Here is a 19,550-nt window from a genome sequence, read left to right on the forward strand (position 1 = left end):
ATCCTGGTCTTGACTTGCTTAGGCTGGCCTCAAACTCACAGTGATCCTTCTGCCTCAACCTCCCAAGAGCTGGGATTATGGGCATGCACCACCAAACCTAGCTCTGGTTCAATTCTGTGCCTCAGTTTCCCTAATAAAGGAATACTTTAACATAAACCTTTCTGAATCCATGTTTAAAATTATTGAATTTATGGAGACCTTATCTTAAAAATAGGATGTGTAAATGTAAATGCTTATTATTATTAGTTTTAAAATACCTCTGTGCTGATCACATTGAAGAAAAAACTTAACAAATACTTATTGTTTAACATCTACAGCTTACTATAATCTCTTTGTACACAAAACACATAAGCATTTTTATTAGTCAAAATTAAACATCTGGCAACAATTTTTAGATCTTGACAAATCAGATGCCAACATGACGCATCTCAGGGGACAAAGATTATATTTCCCACTCCTGAAAAAAAGGGTGGGAAAAAATCTTATGCTTCCTGAAAGCCACACTTTGGTTCCTTCTCACATCCTTATCTCAGGAAGTGACTTCCACATAGAATTCTATGAATGGTTCCTCAAAACTCTTTCCATTCTTTGGACCAGAGCAAAGCATGTAGCTGTGAAACCACCATCCAATCTGCTCAGCAAATCCAGCTCTGTAGATCCCTGGGTTGCAAGGAGGAAGAATTATAGTGACGATTCTCTTGGTTACTTGGTGATAAGGTCCCACTGTGACCCAGGAGGAACAGGAGGTGGGTAATTTGGCCACTATGTGACAGAACAAGAGGGTGCCCTACATGAAAAGGACAGGCACTTGGGACTGTCCTGCTTCTGGCCCATGACAGCTCTGACTCACTGGGCAAGCAGGCTGGGTTCCAGATCTAGGGAAGGAGAGGAGGGAAACAGCTGGAAACAGGACAGCTGGTACCCGCAGGCCCTGCTCAGCTTGCATTCCAGCTCCTCACTCACACTGGAAAGTGAAACTTTTTCATGTTTGGTTGACAGTGTTTTAGATAAACTTGGCAGGCTGTAGGGACTGGCCCTATTGGCCCTCCACCCCTTTGGAACTACTAATTCTGATTTACACAGCATAAGCAAATCACCAACAAACTGGGCTATTAACAGAGCTCTGCCATGCCCTCTGTCAGTGCTGTGTAAAGGATCCGCAGTGGCTAACACTTCCTGTGTCCCCGCAGGGGTCTGCATGCAGGTGCAGGCCACTACTACAGGAGGCAGTGGCCACAGAGCAAGGCTGTGGGCTTCTGGGCTCTGAGGAGGAAAGGTCTCTTCCTAGATGTGAGAGAGCTACCCAGGAGAAGGCAGGAGGGGACAGAGGAGTTTCCCGCTGTCAAGGTGGGAACAGCAGGAGCGGTGAATAGATCCAGAAACCACAGGATCCTCCAGAGAGGCAGGACAACCACCAGGCCTCACAGCCTTGGGACCCCATCAGGCCCTCTCAGCCTCTCCACAGGTCCTCTCAGCCTCACCTCTCCACAGGTGCTGTGGAGTGTTGCTGTTGAGTGCCCTGGTGCCTCAGAATGCAATAAAACTGTGTTGCCTACTGTTTGCAGGGAAAGCTGTGCTTTTCTCTCCAATGCTTCCTGCTGCTCACTCGGCCAGTCTCCTGGGAGGTCACTAAGCGGTCATGAAGGATGGCTGGGTCGGGCTGACAGCGTTCAGGGTACATTAGTCATGGGCTCAGTGCTGGAGAATGACAGAAGCAGCTGGACACGGGACAGGAGCACGGTGTGGGTCGTGTCCACCTCAGATGATGTGTCTAGCTGTTGCCGGGGCCTGGCTCTGCATCTGTAACTTTTCTGTGTTACCCAACTGACTGATTTGGAGGCATTGTTAGAGACAAGGAGCAGAAAGTGGAAGCCCAGTAAGATGTGATCCCCGATGTGCTGAGCTCCTTCCTTTCTTTGCCCTCGAGCACACAGAAGGATCTGAGCTGCTCTTTGGTACCAACCACTTTTGTCTTCATTTCTTATGGCTCACAGGCAGTTTATTGCTTTCACACACAACAGTGTTGTCCGCTGACGGCTTCAGACCCACCTAGAGGCAGAAGGAGAGAGTTTTTCTGGTATCACCAGAGCTCCTTTGACCCCAAGAGCTAACTGCAGGAACTTGAGGTGTGGACACCATTGGTGAGAAACAGTCACCCCAACTTGCTAACCAGTGGGGGCTTCCCCAGCAAAGGGCAGGGGCACAAGACTCCAGCTGGTGCCAAAATGGACGCCAAAGTCACTTCACAACTGAACAAAGAGCTATTCAGATCCCAGCTGTTGTTAGAAGGAATCCTGCACAAGAAATGCACAGATATCATCTGTGATGAGGCCTAGGATTTCAACGGGCAAAACATTTTGCTTTTTCCTCTAAGGCAGTTTTAAAATTTTGATTTATATCCCTATTATTTCAGTGAAGAGAAGCACAACTAATAGTTGCTTGGCCTAGAAGATTCTGGCAGGGATATTTGAGTCATAAAGTATTAGCCACACGTCTTTTTGGATATTCTAATATAAACTTTGTGGGAAACTCTGCACTTCATGCCAGGACAAAACCAAAAGTCTCTTATCAGAGGTTCCTTCTCACTCCCTTGCCTAGAAATGAATCTCATTGGTCAATGGCACCAGTTTTTGGCTCTGTTTTAGGGAATCACCCAGCTGTGGCTGCTCCTTGCTGTCATTTTTTTTCCATGCTCAAGAAATCTTTTCACAAAGATGCTTCTAAGAGGAAAAAGTTGTTTGTTCATTTAGTGCAAGCCACTATAGGAGGCAGTAGCTAGGAAACTATAATAGGGTCTGAGAAACAGGGGAAGAACTCGGAAGGGCCCTAATCCCTGGAGTTGTGTGCTATGATGGGAACTGATGGCCAGGCCTGGCTCCACCATGGCTGTGTTCTTCAAGACTGCTCAGTCATTCACCCACCCTGTGTCACACACTGTGCTCAGCACTTGGAACTCATGGGGTGGAATAGATATGGACAGTGTTCTTGTGTTACTTTTCCCATCACTGAAGCCAAATACCCAACACCCAAAGTTAAAGGAAGAAAGGTTTATTTGGCTCAGAGTTTGTAGAGGTTATGTACTTGACTGACTCCAATGCAGGATGGCTTGGCAGAGGGACTTGGCAGAGGAGAACAGTACATGACACCCATAAGATAGCAAAAGCAATAAGGGAGGGAAGATGAGCCTCTTTCTCTTATATTGTGTCCAGGGTACTGGGATTAGGGTATAGCCAATCCAACCAGTGGACTGATCCAGAAATCCCTTAATCCTAGCACCCTTACTCCCAACATTGTACCAGACTATCTCTCTTTACTCTAGGACATTATAAAAATGAGCAAAACTCTAAGGAGGAACAAGATGTGAATTCATGTGGTAACTGGATAAACCTTAAAGAAAAGCAATGCTAAAGACCACATATTATATAACTTCATTCATATGAACATTCACTATCAGAACCAGATTAGTGGTGTCAGGCACTGAAAAGGCAGGAGGTGAGGATCAACTGCTTAATAGGTACAAAATCTCCTTTTCTCTTGATGCAAGTGTTTTGGAACCAGGTCTGGGTGGTAGGCGCACAGCATTATGAATAGCTAAAGGGCTTACCTCAGTGGTTAATGTTGTGTGAACCTCACCTCAATGAAGCACAAAGTGATAAAGCAAAAAACCAAAACTGTTCTTCCCTCCTGTCTTCTGTTTGCCTTATTGTATGGTTTTAAGATTGAAAAGAAACAAAGTCATAATGCACTGAGGTTTTTAATACCTTGGGGTTTTATTAGAGGTGATAGCAATGTGTTCCCCCATGATTTTCACCTACTTTGTACAATTTAGATTTCAGTCCAGGGCTTCAGGAATATTGCGAACAGCTGCTCTGGAATCGTCCACCTGACTATAAACGACATGCCCACCCTAACGGACAACTGTGTGAAAGTAGGTGGCTGGGAAGCGGATTTTTCATTCAATTCCATTATATGAGTGCATTGGTGATTCAGTGGTAGAATTCTTGCCTGCCATTACATCAGCGTACACTGCAAAACCTTGAATTATTGGAAAGTGTGAATTGGTCTTTTGTTTTCATTAATAGTAAGAAGATCATATAAAGGCTCACACACATACATATGCTCACGCACACACATACAAGTGTACTTGCCAAAATATTTCAACATTTCAATTCTTAAGTACTTTAAAAAAAAACCTTTGTTTTATGGTTAGGATATTTCTGTCTCAGGGGTGTGTTAGTCTGAGCATAGAATTGAAATTTCATTCTCCCGTCCAAGTACTAGCCCCCATCCTGATTAACTTAAATTCAATTCTCCATGTCAAGCTGTCAAATGTAATGATTTTTTTCAGCATTCCATCTTCTCATATTTTCCAATTCTTCTGTAACATGATTGAATTCTGATTCATCTGCATTACTCACATGTGAGTATATTACATCATACTGAAAAAAACCATTTTTTTCAAAATCAGGAACATTTAATGGCTAGCACATCTGTTTATGTATGTATTGAAAGTGAAGGATGACCTCATTACCTTACTGAGCTTGTTCTGTACAGTGTGGTTAATTTAATTATCTTTTTTCCCAAAGGCTTTAGTGGAGAAGTGCCACTCTATTGCATCAGTGGTTTTCATTGGTTCACCACATATCTCTGATAGTACTTTCGACGCTCTTTCTACGTGTAACCTCAGGAAGATCCGATTTGAAGGTCTATGATATTTAAAATGTGGTTCTATCATGTTTTGTTTTACTTTTGCTTCTGTGGCATTACAACTACAATACTTTTCTTCTTTTAAACAGGAAATAAAAGGATCACTGATGCATCTTTCAAATTTATAGACAAGAATTATCCAGATATCAACCACATTTACATGGTCGACTGCAAGGGAATAACAGATGGTAGCCTCAAGTCACTCTCACTTTTGAAGAAACTCACTGTGTTGAACTTGACAAACTGTGTAAGGTAAGAAGCCATTTAGTCCATATTCAACAAATATTGGATATTGAGGATGCAACAGTCCCTTTTATGAAGAAGCTCCTGGCTGGTGGGTTACATAGGAAAGCTGGTAGACATAAGTGCAGAGTTCTGTTGGAACAAGGAGGGGGACCCAGCCCTCTCACCATGAGCCCATCATTGTCTGTGGTAATGTGAAAGGACCAGGTAATGGGAGACCCAGGAAATCTCAGGATGAAGAATTACACACTCCTGTGATATAAAGTGAATCATGGGCTACGTTTCATAGTGAGGGTTCCCACAGGTAGGTCAGTTAACAGGTTATTTTCCAAACTAGACTTTCTGACTTACTTTTGAAGAACCATTCTAATTGTGGGATTTTTTTTCTTTGGTACAGATTTCTTCTATGTGGATTTTTTTTGACAAGTGGGCAAGTGGGAAATTCTTATTGAAACTCTTTTCAGAGGAGCCAGTGCTATTGGGCTACTAGCTTGTTGTTCTCAAGTGGTCAAGGATCAAATTTCTTCTAAAAACTCTTCTTCAGAGGATATCTTAGCCTCTTATCTGTGTAGATTTCCTATATTTTTATAGGGCAAGATGAGAACAAATATCATTTGATCCACAATAAAGATGGCTAATATTGGGAAAACATAAGACAAGTGAGAGTTATAAATTAAGCTATAAACTGTTAGCCCATGGGTCCTATGATTATAGCAGTAAGGCAGCATGAGTGGAGAGGTGGTTAGGAGAGACATAGGATTTGGAATGGGAACAACCTCAATTAAGAAATGAGGCCTACAGCCTACAGCCAGTGAAGAATTGAAGCCTCTGGCCAATGGTCAAGTTCATGACGTTGGACATGAACATTCCAAACCCAGCCAAATACCAGTACACCCAACTATAAAAAACAAATGTTAGTGGACATAAAAATTCAAATAAGCTCAAATACAATTTTAACAGGAAATCTTAATACTCCACTGTCACAAATATGTCAAATAGACCAAAAAATCAACAAATAAATATCAGATATCTTTGAGCATTGGATATTTTGTCTTAGCAATGAGAAAAGTAAATACAACACATAATTAATGCAATCCCAATCAAAATAGCAAGGGCATATCTCATGGAATTAGGGAAAACAATTCTAGAATTCATTTGAAACCAGAAGAGATCTAAAATAGCAAAAACATTTCTGGGCAACAAAGCAAAGGCAGGAAGCATCACAGCCCCCGACTTGAAATTATACTGCAAAGTTAACGTGATAAAAACAGCATGGTACTCAAAAGATCTACAAACAGTGGTACAGGATTTCAGGATAAATCCTGAGGGGATTTGACTGAACTTATCAGATATAAAAGTTACATTTCTTGTTATATAGGTTTTGCTTTATCTTGGTCTTAACCATCCAGAAGAAAAGTATAAAAATGAGGTATCAAAAGTAAATCTATATTAATATGCTGGGCTGTAAAAGGCTCAAGTCAACAACTTATGACGTTGCCAATCCTATGGATAACCCACTACTATTACGGACTACTGGACTATATTGGAATATTTTGCTGAATTCACGAACCTACAATATCTGAATGACAATGGAATACCCTTCTCTGACAAAACTAAACAAAAAAGGGGCTACAAATGAACGACTATTTTATATCTGTATATTCAAAATAGGATAGATATACAGCTGCATTCTCTTAATTCAGTGTGGGCCGGGGAGATGGCTCAGTGGAATAAGCACTTCCCTGGCAAGCACAAGGGTCTGAGTTCAATCCCCAGTTCAAAAAAAAAAAAAATCAGTGAATAGAGAGATTTATTCTAATAGTATTTGTGGACAGGTTATCATGTCTGCATCTTGTACCATGAGTTACCACTAAGACAACAATATGCAATGTATTAATTATTGAAACTATACTAGTAATTGGTTTTAAAACTGTCTCATTGCTATTTGTTTCTCAATAAAATTATGTTTTAAAAAACAGCATGGTACTGGCAAATAAAACTGACCAGAGAAACAATGAAACAGACTAGAAGATGATAGAAATAACTACAAACATACTCTGCCACTTTATCTTTCACAAAAGAGCCTAACACATTTATCAGTGAAAAGAGAGCCTCTTTAATAAATGCCTAATAAACAAATCTGGAAACACTGGCATTCCATGTGCCAAAGATTAAAACTAGACCCACATCTTTCACCATGCACTAAACTTAAATTGAAATGGATAAAAATGTAAATATTAAATACCAGAAAGTCTAAATCTGCTGGAAGATAAAACAGATAGAACTCTTGAAGACACTGGTACAGGCAAAGACTTCATGGACATAACCCCAAATGCACAGGAAGTATCACAAAGAATCAACAATTGGAATCTGATCTTATTAAAAAATTTTGGCACAGCAAAAGAAATCAGCAGAGTGAAGAGACAACCCACAGTATGGGGAAAATGTTTGTGCTGGCTGTCCCTCAGACCAAGGATTATTATCTAGAATATATTTTAAAATTTTCAAAAACCTCAGCCCCGCCCCCCCAAATTTAAAGGCCCAACCCAAAAATGAGCATCTGAAATGATTAGACACGTCTCAGATGAGGATGTAGAAATGGCAAGTAAATGCATGAAAACCATTTCAACATCACTGGTCATACGAAAGATGCAAATTAAGATTTCCATCTCACTCAAGAAAGAGTGACTGTTACCAAGAAATCAACCAATAACAAATGCTGACAGGGTTGTGGAGTAAAGGAGCCCTTCCTCACTATTGATGGGAGTGTAGACTGCAGCAACCACTGTAGAAATTAATGTGGAGATTCCTCAGAAAACTAAAACTAGAGGTTCCATTTGACATAGTTTTTCTCTTTTTTTGTTATTTTCCCAAAAGAATGAAAATCATCAGACCTCAACAATATTTGCATCCCCATGTTTATAGTGGGTGTTTATGGTCACAGTTTTTCATAGCTTAGAAACACATTTAATTAAAAAAGAAATTCATAGACTGAAAGTCAAAGGATGGACAACAATCCTCCATGCAACAGGAACCCGGAAAATAGCAAGGCTATCTTGACTGCAAACTCCAGAAACACCCTGACCTAGAACCACCCAGCTGCTGCTCCACAGCCAGTTCCTAAGATCCAGAACTGGAAGATGCAGGAAAAGCATTTGCCACTGAAGACACAAAGATTGTGTCTATGTATGGCATAGTGATAGATTACAGAGACCCATATGTGTGTTTATTGGTATCTTTCATCCTAGCTATACTAATATGTGAAATAAAATGGAATTTCCTTCTTGTATTTTACTCAAGATATGCAAGTTAATTTTAAATTCAATGAAAATTTTCTGTTTCCAGAAGTATAGTTGACAAGATGCTTCAGTGGACTCTGCCACAGTTTAGACCCTAGAGGAAGTATACTCTCAGTACATTGCTGAGCTCACTGAAAATATAATTAGAAATAAATGTCCCCGTGGGAGGAAGGGAGGGCATGGAGCAGATCTCCAGCTGGTTATGAAGCAGGATGGACACAGCGGCTCATGCTGACTCTTGTTAGGACTTAGCAGGAAGGCTGAGGCCAAGTCTTTTCCAGCATCAGGTTTTTGTGGTTCAAGAAAAGATCTGTAGGCCACCCATTGGTTTAAATCTGGCTGAACTGACCTTGTATTTAGCAGAAATTTCTCCAAGATGCTAGCAGCTGTTTGGCTGTCAGTCTTGGTTTCTGTGTGCTAAATTTTGGTCTGTTTCTGTTGCATGAAATTGTATCATAGATTGCTTAACTTCATTACATTTTAACCTGGGAGAAGAGCCCATTTGTGTTATTAAGAATTGTGCTTAATTAAATGAACACATAAACAAAAATAACATTTTTATTAATATTTCTTGTTACTATCATTTATACATTTCCCATTCCATTAAAGTTACCTGATCAAATTTGGTTTTAAATGCCAACAAAATTCCTGAATGAGGTATCTTTCACTATTTTGCAAATATATGGTATAGAAACTATCATTTTAATGGCATCCTATATGTTCATACAAGACATAACATATGAAGCTTTCTCTTTTCTCCAGGATTGGTGATACAGGACTGAAGCAATTTCTTGATGGTCCTTCAAGTATCAGAATAAGAGAGCTCAACTTAAGTAATTGCGTGAACCTGAGTGACATCTCTCTTGTGAAACTCGCCGAGTGGTATGCCAGAGCAATCTTCTACCTCATAGCATTAGTACCTGTGTATTTGCTATATGAGAGGTCATAGATGGACCTCAAAGCAAAGACTGCAAGCAATTGGGATGCCCAGAAGCTGGTCCTGTCCTCAGTGAAATCAAATCAAAGACACTGACCTCAACAACTGAACCACTTTTGACTCTATCTGAGCCATTTTCTTATTATTGTAACCTAAAAGAAAAGTTAAGATGGAGTCATTCATGAAGTATGGAATATCTGTATGTGGGCGACTTCTTTGAAATTTTCAAGGATATTGTCTTTGGAAACCTTACCTCCAGCATTTCCCAAGAAGTGCTCATGCTGGCTGGTTTATTTTGGACCCCGTGTCAGAGGTCTTGTGTTCACTAAGGGCCAGCTCAATTCGAGCAGCACATATGTAAGGGATAAGTGTGGTGCTTCACCTTGCCCTCAGTAGCGGCTCATCAGGGCGTGTCTGTGATCGCCCTTGTGTCCCCGTGATATGTGTGTGTGTGTGGCATGTTAGAAACCACGATATGAAGCTAAAAGAAAATCTTATAATCTACCTTCCTTTCTTCCAACTTTAAAATACCAACTTATTTTCTACTTTTAGGTTTACACTTGTGTTGAAAAAAGGAAAATCCTTGCTTCCATATCATTCCTTTTCTTCCAGATAGTTTTTATTTATTTTTTTTATTTTTTTATATTTTTGTGTGTGTGTGGCCAGCTCAGCCCACCAGGGGGCGGGGCTGGCTGGCATGTGGTGCTGGGGGATTGAACCACGTCCCTGTGCTTTGCTTAGCTTAGCTTGTTCTAAGTAGGTGCTTTAGACCACTGAGCCATCTCACCAGCCCCTCCAGATAGTTTTTATACAAAGAAGTTCGTAATGATGGTATGATTGAAAGCTAGAATTAATTCTTCATGTTGCTTGCTTTCAGCTGCCAAAATTTAAACTACTTGAGTTTACGAAATTGTGAACATTTGACGGACCAAGGAATTGAACATATTGCAAACCTCTTTTCTTTGGTATCACTGGATCTCTCTGGAACAGTCATTTCTAATGAGGTAAAAAAAAAAAAAAAAAAAAGTCAAAGGCTTATTATTGTTTTTCATAATATAATTATTTTCTGATTTTAAATAATAAAGAGAACAACAGTTAGTTTTATTCCTTAAATTATTAGATTATAAGTGGCAAATTTAAAATATTGTTTCTAGAAGAGTGATATGTGAGGCTGTTTGTAAATCAGTCTTGTTTCTCTGATTAAAGAATAGAAAATTCAGTAATTTTAGGATCGAAGTGTTACTTGACAACCTGAAGTTTATTTCTTTGCAGAAGCTTGGTATTTTAGATAGCTTAAATATACTTTTATATTTTTACTATGACTGCTTATTCTGAAAATGAGTGCTGTGAGATCTAAGTCTTTAATTGAAGACTAAATTCAGAAACAGGCTCATAAAGTCCACAAAAGGACACATTTGTTTATTATTATTATTATTTTTTTTTTGCGGTACTGGAGATTGAACTCAGGACCTTATGCTTGTAAGGCAGGTACTTATGCGGCTGAGCTATCCCCCCAGCCCTGAAAGGACGCATTTAAAGGAACTCATTTCCTATGAGCTGCTGATATGCTCTTCAGAGCCACAACCTAGGACACACCCATCCCACCACTGCAGCACAGCCTCACTGATTAATCTAAGGAGTGGAAGTTATGGGTTGGCTGTGTTTCTGAAAGCTCTCAAGGCACTGCTCATAAACAAGGAGTGTTATGTACTGAGTGTACTGGGATGGCTGCAAGAAGACCATGGAGGTGAGAACTCTTCCTCCTCCTCCTCCTCCTCCTCCTCCTCCTCCTCCTCCTCTCCTTCCTCCCCTTACTCCCTTTCCTTCCCCCTTCCTCTCCCCCCTCCTCAGTTTTGAGGTGCTGGTATTTTTTCTACAAGTAGTTTCTAAGCTCTTTATGTATTGAGCGAAGAATTAGTCAAGACAAGCACAAAAGGTAGCAAGGTTTTACGTTTATTAAAGGTAGGAAAAGTAACAGGCTCAGCAGAGGAAATTTGAGTGTGGAGAAATTAGGAAAAGTACACTGTACAGCAAGAGGGTGGACGACTGTGAAGGTACACAAGGGCGGAGGTCTCCTTTTGGTGCTATCCACTCCTCAGGGTGATGTCGGGCCTAGGTATACTAGCCCGAGCTGCTTGAGTTCTCAGAGAAGTCCACACACAGAGAGTGAGAACTGCTCTGCCCACCTGTCCTTGGATTTTGTAGTTAACAGATCACAGCCCCTTTCTCAGCCAGTTTGCAACACTCCAGTTCCATCTCACTCTCCCTCTGCTTGCTGAATTGCTATTCATCCCTGAAGCCTGAGAGCAAATCTCAGCTTCAGGGCCTTTTCCAGCAGGCTGGTGGGACTTTCTATGTGTGTCTAAAGCCACAGCACACCTTTAAGGAAGGACTTGTCTGCTCACTGGTCTGAATGCTTTCTTCCCCTTGTCTATGAGCACACTCAGCCTCTGTCCTGCCAGGTCCTCGTGCATCCTCACAGTCTCTCAAGTGTGAGAGATGAGTAGGGTGAAGGAGAGTAGTACAGCTCCAAGTGTGGCTCAGTGTCTCATCCTCCCCAGCGTTGTGGTCCAAATAACCTGGGATTCATGGAAGTGCCCACGGCCCATCTGGCATTTAGTTTCAGATCCCTCGTGTGTGTTCTTTGTCCCAGGTCCAAGTTCACTTCAGATCTTCAGGCTTCCTTGTTGTGTCTGCCATGATTGGGGCCTTGCCAGAGTGAGGTGACCCTATGAATCTGTCTGAGGTCTATCATCCCAGTCAACCTCTGTGACATTCTGTCCATAGGCCCATGCCTCAGCCTGCCCTGCTCTGCTTTGCAGTGGCTGGTCCATGTCAGCTGGAGTCCAAGTTGTGGCTTGGGAGGCATTAGTGAGTTCACAGAAGGGCTCTGTCCCCTTCTTTGCATCACCATTAGCTGTGTATCTTTCCTGGAATGTTTCTCCCTAGAGGGCTGCTGTGGCTTCAGCTTCTTTGGTGACCTTGAGCCACAGGTCCATACTCCTGTCTTTTCCCATTGCCCTTCCAGCATAGGGACAGTAGTGGCTTCCTACGGCCACTGATTTAGCATTTGCCTAATCTCCTGATTTGGCATTTGCCTATTTCTCTACTGCAAATGAAGCTACTTTCCTGTTAAAATTCCTCAGTTTTCAATACTCAGTCGTTTCTGTTTTTATTTTGGATCTTAAGTGATGTAATGATGAACACAGGGAATGTGTAGTGGCTTGTTCTTCTTAGCAGTCCTTCTAGGGGTGGTAGAACAAGTTCTCATTTAATCTTACATCCCCACGTTGTGCATAGGGTCCAACTTCGTCTCCAGCAGAACAGGTCTGCAGCAGGTGGGGTTAAGGTCCCACAGTGCTCTTCCCCTTGCTCTTCTCTGTGTTCACCCCTCCCCTCTCCACCTCTCCCCCTATCATCTCCTCTCCTGAACTTTTCCTCTTTGTTCTCCTCTCCATTCCTCCCTTCTTGTCTTCTCCTTTCATTTGCATTTGGCATAGATTCTTTGTCTAATCCAGGATAGAAAAAAATGTTTACATGCTTTCAAATGTTATGCCCTAAGTCTTTTAAAGTTTAGGCTTTTGAAGCTTAAATGCCCAAGAGGTTTTTTTTTTTTCTTCCCTGTGTTCTTCTGTGAGAACCTTCTCCTGGCATGTGTGAGTAGAGTGTCCAGCTGTTGTCTGAAGGGTCACAGGGTAACTAGAAGGACAGCATCAAAGCACATAAGAAAACATCAAGATTGGATTCCAGCACAGAACTTATCACAAGCTGCGCTGCCTTGTGAATACTTGCTGAATGTATGGGTGAGGACTAAATGCTACAGCTTGAGATTTTTAGCAATTAGAGAAATTTATTTCCAAAGACCATACTGAGGACAAATTAAAATTTAAGAATGTACTTCCTATTGTTCCATTCTTTGTTTTTAGTTTTTCTGAAGAATATACATAATTTCAGAGGGCTGCAAATAGATAGCCATTGTTTTCTGCAGAATGATCAGAAAATAAGTCTTCCGGAGGTTGTTGCTTTGTTCCTCTGAGCCAGTTAAATTTTGATTTAAAAGATAAATGATTGACATAACATTGCTACAACAGCTGTGAAAGCTAACCTCAAACAGTCAAATTAAGATGAGTCAGGCCAGATGTCAAGTTGGGCAGCTAAACACCAGCTTGAACCAAAGTTCTGATGAAGTGCAAATTTCATGACTGCAGGCTCAAACTCAGACTTTACATGCTGGAATGTTTTGCACATATGCACCAGAAATGAAGAATAACCAGTTGTGCCTTTTGGGAGAACATTTCTTATGTTTTCTAATAATAATGTTTACTTCTCAATTCTTCTCAGTTGTCTCTTCTTTCAGCTAAAAGCACCCTACTGGGGCAGTAACAGATCCCTTCCCCTTGTTGAACTTAGAGCTAGGGGTGCAGCGTGGTCCCTCCTTCTAGCACCTACGTTCTGGAGGGGCAAGCGCTGGCAAAGAGAATAAGGAGAACTGCAGCCTCCCCTGCTCAGAGGCTGGAGGAAGACCGTATGCTCCAAGAGGAGAGAGGAGGTGTATTACGAGCCATGGAAACAGCAGCAGGAGAATGCAGAAGTGTCACACTGTGAGAACCAAGAAATCCACACACCTGGGTTCGGGTGGATCACAAGGAGATGTGGAGAGACGTTGCTTGCGAGGCAGACAGGGCCAGGTACCTTCGGAAAGCTTTGACCTTCCACAGCTTTGTGAAATACCTAATTAAGTGCAATGTTATCCATTGCCTTCCTGCCCTAAGGATTACTTAAATATGGGCTATATGGGAAATGTTTTCCATGTATATGGGAAAATGTTTTCTGCTCATGGCGAGAATTACGATTTACTCAAGACCACAGGATCCACAATTAGGGCAGCTCACTCTGTGTCTTTTGTTGCCTTAGTCACTGCCATCTTTGTTGTCCAAGGAAAAAATGAGTCAGACCAGTGTTGCAGATGGTGTGTTTAGGCAGTGGTTTAAGGATACTCTTTCATTTACCCAGACTTTAAAAAAAAAAAACCGACATAAGCTGCAGACCGTGATTCCTGCTGTTGGGGCCATCTCTGGAGCTCCCCTACCAGAGTGCGAGAGCCATCAGCACTGAGGCTTGGTTTGTTCACTGTTTTCCCGAAGCCCTAGAGTAGCAGGCACTTGATAAATACCCATTGCCTGAGGGAACACGCGCTGGGCATTTTGGTCACCGAATGTGACCTGCTCTCTACAGCCCAATTTGGAAGAGTGGGTGTGAGTCCTTTCAATAGGGTATAACAGGCATAGTGACAGAGGGGCAGAAAAACGAACTGTCAACTGAGAGATCCTCAGGGCAGAGGCGTGTAGTTACACAACTGCTCAGGGAACTCTGCGCAGCTTCATCTGCTAGAACGCGCTATGGGACAGAGATGCTCCAGGGGGGAATTTCATGCTGTTCCAGGAAGTCTGCACTTGAACCAGTAAAAAAGGGGTGTTCAGTGTCAAGTCACAGCAAGCCTCCTGTTGTAGCTTATGGGACCTGTTTTCTGGGCGATAAATTGAGGTAGAAAAACTAGGCACAGAGACCAGTGGGACGTATTTCAGGAGTTAGAAATAAAGAGACCTTTTTTGTTTTTTTGTATTTTAGGGAAGGATCTATAGGGTGTTCGGGGTCTCACCAATAGATCCTACTCAGTGATCTGCCTGTTTACAGCTTCCCAAGAACTGGGATTACAGGCAAGTGCCACCACACCCAGTCTCAGTTACCATCTCAGCACGCCCGGGGATGGGGCTGGCATGGCAGGCCCGGGATTGAACCCTGGGACCCTGCGCCTGCTTGTAGGTGCTTTAATCCACTGAGCTATTTGGCCGGCCCAGGAAGAGGCCTTCTTGAAGGCAGTCAGGCTGGGATTAGTCTGGAAGACTAATTCAATAATACATAATAGGTAGGACTTGAAGGCATTGGAGGCTGACTGGTTGTACAAAGCTAAGATCTAATGATTTTTACAATCTGGCTTTCAGTGGATGGAATTCCTACTTCAAAAAAGTTACATAATCTAAGAAAAGTCACAGGTTTTGAGGAAAAGATTATTTCCATTTTACCAAATTGAGTGAGAATCTGTGCTATATTCAGGCCAAAGATGGGAAAAGAGATGGTGACTGGACCTGCAGTCAGGGCTGCCACTGTGACAGAGGAGGGATGTCAGCCAAGACTGTCAGGGAGGCCAGGAGGGCGAGGTGTTATGGCTTGTGTCCACGCACCCCCACAAAGCCTCATGCAGTCGCGGATGGGGCTTTTTGGAGGTGGCTGGATCTGGAGTGTGTGACACTGGGGCTATGGGAGTATGATTGCTAAATTAGTCCACTAATTAGTTTGGCATCATTCTGGGTAGGATGAAGGATACCCCATCCCGGGTGTGAGTGCTACCGGTCCTAAGGGCAAGTGGCCTGGATAAGATATAAGGGACATACAAATATCCTTGAACTGTGAGCCAGGTAAACCTTTCACCTGCTAACTTTGGGGTTGGGTATTTTGTCTCAGCAATGATAAAAAGTAAGACATGCAGTGTACACCTGGAAGAACACAGTGGAAGGTCATAAGGGCTGGGAGGAAGATGAGTCCATGAAAGAAACTAAAACAAGAAAGTCAGTCCACAAGGTGGTAAGGAAGCAGGTGAGCTCAGTCGGGGCTGGAGTGCGTGAACGTAACCAGCAGTGTCTAACAAATCAGAGAAATGTAACTCAGGGGGAGACACAGGCTTGAAGAACATTTTCCATCAATTAAACAGACTCCCACCCCACCCGTGTGATACCATCTGAAGCCCCCATTCAGCTCATTCCCTCCCAGCCAGCACCAGTGCCGCCTTCTAGCTCCTCAAGCCGAATTCTTGTCTACCTCAGGACCCTTGTACGCCTTAACGTTGTCTCCCTGGAATGTGCTTCTTTGTTTTCCTTGCCTGGGTAGATAGAATTGAGCATTTAATCACTAATGTTAATGACAATTATAGAACCCTGAAATCATTCATTAATTAGTTCATTAATTCTCTAAATACTTTTCTAAATCAGTGTTCTTTGGTTCCTAATGTTCATCTCATCTCTGTCCCATTGCAGCATGGGTCTTTTTTTTTTTTTTTTTAATCATCTACTAGAATGGCCTGTGACAATGGCTCATAAGTTATTGATAATACAAATTGTTTTCAAATTGAACTGTCAAAAAACAATTGAATGTTGCATTTGGTTTCCATGTTAATTTTAATTGAATAAGGCTGTCGAGTTTCAGATAGTTCTAGCTCCTTTCCTGAGTAACAGTCAGATGGAAGCCCGTGTGTGAGCAGCAGCCGTCACTGCGTGGTCTGTCTCTTATCTGACAGCTTCTGCCTCAGGTCCAGCATGACTGCCCTTTCTACCCTCTCCTGCCTAAACAGCCCTCCTCTGAAGCTGGGTCCATGCCCCTCTGAGCCTGTGGCCCCCTTGCTGGGACCAAGAGGGCCTCTGTGCCACACACAGGACAAGCCCAAGTGGCCTGCAGATTGCTGCAGTGTGGAGCACCCAACTCTCTCCAGGCCCCCTGCTCACCCCCCTTTCCAGTGCACTCCCAGAGTGAGCTTCCTGTCGCTTCCCTTCAGCCTCCCCTCTCTGTATTCTGTTCCTAACACCCCCTCTTGTTTTTATTCTGTAGTTATCTTTTCCTAGACTCACAGTGTAATCCATTCTTAGGGAGCTTTCAGGGTAGGGCTTGGGGAAATAGGACAGTTTGTCTTGTGTGCTATGTTGGCACACTCCCCAAGACTGAGTTTCCATTACTTCTTAGGGGAAAATTCAGTTTATATACAAGTGCTTTAGGTTACAAGCATGTTTCCAGAATGAACTATGCTTGCAAACCAAAGTTTCACTGTATGTGATTTCAAATCAGCACCCTCTCTCTCGCTGGCTATGCTTGGGTGTCCATCGTGGGAAACTTTCCTGGAGTTGCTGTTTCTCCTGCACGTTCTCTCTGCCTCCACCAAAGCACTGAGCTTGTTATTTCTAATACTTACTCTGCTTCTGCCACACCTTAAGCTTCCTGAGGGCAGAGGCCAGGCCATCCTGTCTTCAGGGTGCTTGACTCAAGCCAGGATTTCCTTCCTCTCAGCCAGAGGCTCAGAGCTCCATAGGATTCTGCATTTGCTCAGCTGCGCTGAGCGGGAGAGGGAGTGCTTGCAGCTGTGGGTCCTCATGTGATGAGACAGGCGCAGAGACCACCTCTTTGCACACACACATGTGCGTGCACACTCGCGCACACACAGACTGAGCTCTGGCACAGGGAACATCTGAAGCAGGAAGCACATGCAGTCCTTTGGGATTCAAGAAATAGAAGCCAGAGTTAAAAGACAGAGGGGTAACTCAGAGGCAAAGAAACTTGCTTTGAATTTTGAAAAAGCACAGAACAAAAAGTTGGCTCAACTGTAGTTCCCAAATGGAGTGGGGTTTCTCCTTAACCCTTTCCTTAGTCTCCTGGTCCCCCAACCACAGCAAGAGAGGTTTCCCCTCACAGGGACTATAGCCCTTGTCTCCTGCTCTCGAAAGTACCTGCCAAAACCAGTGCAAACAGACACCAGCGGCAGGAGTCTGCCTTCCCTCCAGAAGCCCCTGTGGCAGCACAAGCCTCCACTCAATGGAGCCAGGCAGCCACCAGGCCTGCCCCATTACGAGGCAGCACGGACTGGGGCCTCCTTTCCCGCCCAAACAGCTCAGCCAGGGGACCTATCTCTGTGTGGAGCAAAGCCAGCTTCCCATTAGCCCTGTAGGTCAGTAAATTAGGTCAGATTGTACAAAGCCCTTGTCATTTAAGAAGGAGTGCGATTAGAAAATTCATGCTAACCGTCAAGTAAGTAGAAATGAACAAAACAGCTGAGAAGAAAAGGTTAACTATTATTGTAAAGTTGTAATTGCTAATTAATATGGTTCTTTGAGAAATTTTCAAGCATATTGTACAAGGTAGTGTTAGCAGTGATTTTAAAATAATCCGCATTTCCAAGAACAAGCTTTTGTTCTTTATTCCCAAAAGAAAGTGGCAGGGAGCAGCAAACAGGGCTCATCTTTCACAAAGGAGCACACAGAATAGAAACACAGATTCAAACAACCCAAAAGGAGCTGCATCCCCCCCAAGAATCCTCAGTGTGCCAACAAGAGGAGAGAGACCTGGGTTCACAGAAGGCAACTTTGTGCAGAACTGATCCTTCCTTCAGCCAGCATTCACTGGACCATGCACCAGACACCGCCCAGGTCTGAGAGTATTCAACCGTGAGGCATGGTGCTGATCAAGATAGTCTAGAGACAGCACCAGTAAAGTAATGAATGGCACTTACAGTTGAAAGCTCCGGACAGCCTGAGCTGAGTGTGGGTTCGCCTTCTGCCTAACCGAGCCACACTGGGAGCCTTCTGCACACTGCTCAGATCTTAGTACATTTCCCTTTCTCTAACACAGCAGTACTACTGACTGCTTCCATGTCGCTGAGGGGTTAAAGGAAGCGACAGTGCATGTCAGTGCTTAGCACAGTGCCTGGCACGTGTTAACCATCCTGACACCTTAGCAAGTGTAGCATGTAGGAGAGCTGCTTGCTCTGAGGGAGGTGTGTGTGACAGTGGTGACTGAGTTGGAGCGTGAGCTTGTCTGCGTGTGTCCCCTGTGGCACCCTAATCAGGCTTGTGAAGAGCAGCTGAAAGCTGTAATAGCTGTATTTGAAGTGAAGCAGGAGCTGTCTTCCTGGGTGGAGGGAGAAGCAGGTGGGAAGGGCAGAGAGAGACAGGACAGAGGGTCAGGCTCCGGGAGCCACCGATGACTCAGTGCTGATGGACCTTGTCCCCATGGCTGGGGACAAGGCTGGAGATAGAGAAGGAGGACAGGACGGGCATGACTTGGGTGGTCTGCAGAATGGTTCAGACTACATGCAGTAGGCAGCCACTGGAGGAGAAAGTGGAAGGGCGAGTGTGGATCTGTGCACAAGGGTCGTAACTGTGATGTCAGGGTGGAGGATCTGCCAAGAAGGGGTGAGCGAGGGCAGTGATGGCTAGAAATACTGACAGCTTGATAATGACATATTAGGGGTCGCTTTGCAGAGCCTGAGGAATGCCTTGACATGGGAATGGAGGTAGGGTTTGTGCAGTCAGACAGTAGCAAGGCTTTTTATTTGATCACTTCGGGCATGATAGTGTCATCAGCCAAGAAAAGAGCCTAAGAGAGGGATTAGGGCTTAGAGACAAGATGCTGGATTCTATTTCAGCCATGTTTTTTTTTTTTTTTTATTTTAAAAATAATTTTATTGAGAAATAGCAATGCAACAATTTCAAAACCTATTACTAGCACAGTTTCAATAATACATTGCATTTGTTGTCTTAGTGGTT

At 43.2% G+C, this 19,550-nt stretch overlaps 1 protein-coding gene across 2 annotated transcripts in view; it reads left to right on the top strand.

Moving 5' to 3' along the window:
• Positions 1-19,550, top strand: part of Fbxl13 (F-box and leucine rich repeat protein 13) — a 265,793-nt gene that overhangs the window by 195,671 nt on the left and 50,572 nt on the right. Inside the window, exons 13-17 of one of the 2 annotated variants that reach the window (XM_012516486.2) lie at positions 3,830-3,928; positions 4,587-4,704; positions 4,797-4,959; positions 9,012-9,131; positions 10,064-10,190. In XM_012516486.2, the coding sequence (XP_012371940.1) occupies positions 3,830-3,928; positions 4,587-4,704; positions 4,797-4,959; positions 9,012-9,131; positions 10,064-10,190 (627 nt within the window). The remainder of the gene's footprint in view (positions 1-3,829; positions 3,929-4,586; positions 4,705-4,796; positions 4,960-9,011; positions 9,132-10,063; positions 10,191-19,550) is intronic. The other variant, XM_023724307.1, reaches the window with a different exon arrangement.

Source organism: Octodon degus, unplaced genomic scaffold (assembly GCF_000260255.1).
Source record: "Octodon degus isolate 3935 unplaced genomic scaffold, OctDeg1.0 scaffold00108, whole genome shotgun sequence".
NCBI lineage: Eukaryota > Metazoa > Chordata > Mammalia > Rodentia > Octodontidae > Octodon > Octodon degus.